Here is a 1,863-nt window from a genome sequence, read left to right as displayed (position 1 = left end):
CTGAAGAAAAGGGAAGAACATTGATGTCAAACGAATATGCATCCTCATTCATCCCGATTTTGTGTGAAAGCTACGTCGTTTAGTCTCAAAACTATGTGTTGTGGTCTTTCTTTTATATATTGCGTTATGACTTTTTGAGAAAAAATCTGTACGTGATGGAGAAAAATGAATATCTGTTTCGGATTCAGCGTACAGGAATTACTGTAGAAATAATAAGACAATACAACCATCGCAGGCTTGTGTAATTAGATAATTATTTAGATACTTATCAAATTAACAATTATCACATGATTGGAAGATTATGCAAAGTTGTTTTAACAATAAGTTAGAAATGTTGTCTGAAACATCGGTTCATCTGTACCTGTTCATGGTTTGAGTAAACCTAAGCGATCAACTAGTACAAAGCCTTAATTTTTTTCCGGTTATTGAAGTTTCTAAAGATTGTTATAATATTCGTAAATCACCTTCCAATAAACAATGTAATTTTCAATTTTCACAAAGTTTACATTAAAACCATTACTCTGACAAATAATAACCTATTCATTTTTATATGGCTAATTCAATTAAACTGGTTATAATATCAGAAAACAGTTTCGAAGTGGATTTTACCTTGTTTAGTTAGTGTGTGTGGATTTAGGCTTAACTTAAGTCTCCTAAGCCGACCGATACTTTTCCCTTTTTATTAGGATTACGACCGAAAATGTTGTTAAAAACTAGGGTAGTCAGCTAACTTTTGTAGGTTTTAGCTCTATGGTATATTAGTTCAGAGTCGGTATTTGATAGCGGATTGTCGTCCTTGCTGTATTTGTTATTTTTAGATTTGTTCCAACCTTTGTAGTCAGTTCATAATTTACTAAACATTCACCGTTAATCCCTCATTTAGTCCTCGGCCAATAGCTGCGGTTCCTGGTGTTATGGTCAATGGCAAACTGTTTTTCAGATTCTTACGAGTGGTACCGTTGACTCGAGTGAGGTTATGAAGAATGATCGCATTAGAACTTAACGAGACGACTCCCAGTTGAGCACCGTCAGGAATCATATCTTCTACAAATCTTGTAGCCGCTCGGTGTACCAGGTTTATTGGTTTTCCCTTAAACAATTGTACAAAATGATTACTTTGTAAACGAGAAAGATCTCTGGCAATTGTTGTTAACTTACAAAAAATGAAATAAAATACAAATATTCTAAACACGGACTTGCGACTCCGACACTTAGTCGAACGTTAAATAACCACATTTTAGCTAGAAAGACGTAAAATACTATTTACCGCCATATTTGTTGATACGTCCATTATTAGGACGTACCTCCCATTGATTCCATCCTTTGTTCGTACCATGCGGAAACTGGGTTTTGTAGAAAAAGGGGCCACTTTTCTTCTGGTGAAAATAAAATGTAACTGAAATTTCATTAATTTTCATTTTCACTGATTTTTTTATCTGTACTACTAAAAGATTATCCAAAAGAGAGAAATTGACAAATTATATAACGTTTGAGTAAATTTTAATTTGTGATTGGACGAATTTTAAACTTAATATATAATGGGATGAATCTTAAACTTAACATATGATGGGATGAATCTTAATCTATGATAAGACAAATCTTAAGGTTAATCTACAATGGATGAATCTTAATCTATGATAAGACATATCTTAAGGTTAATCTACAATGGATGAATCTTAATCTATGATAAGACATATCTTAAGGTTAATCTATAATGGATGAATCTTAATCTATGATAAGACAAATTTTAAGGTTAATCTATAATGGATGAATCTTAATCTATGATAAGACAAATCTTAAGGTTAATCTATAATGGATGAATCTTAATCTATGATAAGACAAATCTTAAGGTTAATCTATAAT

At 31.9% G+C, this 1,863-nt stretch overlaps 1 protein-coding gene across 1 annotated transcript in view; it reads right to left on the bottom strand.

Annotated features, from left to right (window-relative positions):
- LOC106463894 (calcium-activated chloride channel regulator 1-like) overlaps positions 1-1,863 on the bottom strand; it is a 28,674-nt gene that overhangs the window by 10,753 nt on the left and 16,058 nt on the right. The window contains exons 6-7 of the mRNA XM_013923973.2: positions 1,268-1,376; positions 866-1,090 (exon numbers count right to left, since the gene is read on the bottom strand). Of these exons, the coding sequence (XP_013779427.2) occupies positions 866-1,090; positions 1,268-1,376 (334 nt within the window). The remainder of the gene's footprint in view (positions 1-865; positions 1,091-1,267; positions 1,377-1,863) is intronic.

Source organism: Limulus polyphemus, unplaced genomic scaffold, assembly GCF_000517525.1.
Source record: "Limulus polyphemus unplaced genomic scaffold, Limulus_polyphemus-2.1.2 Scaffold1511, whole genome shotgun sequence".
Lineage (NCBI taxonomy): Eukaryota > Metazoa > Arthropoda > Merostomata > Xiphosura > Limulidae > Limulus > Limulus polyphemus.
The sequence above is the reverse complement of the archived record's forward strand: the minus strand, read 5'-3'. Positions and strand labels throughout refer to the sequence as shown.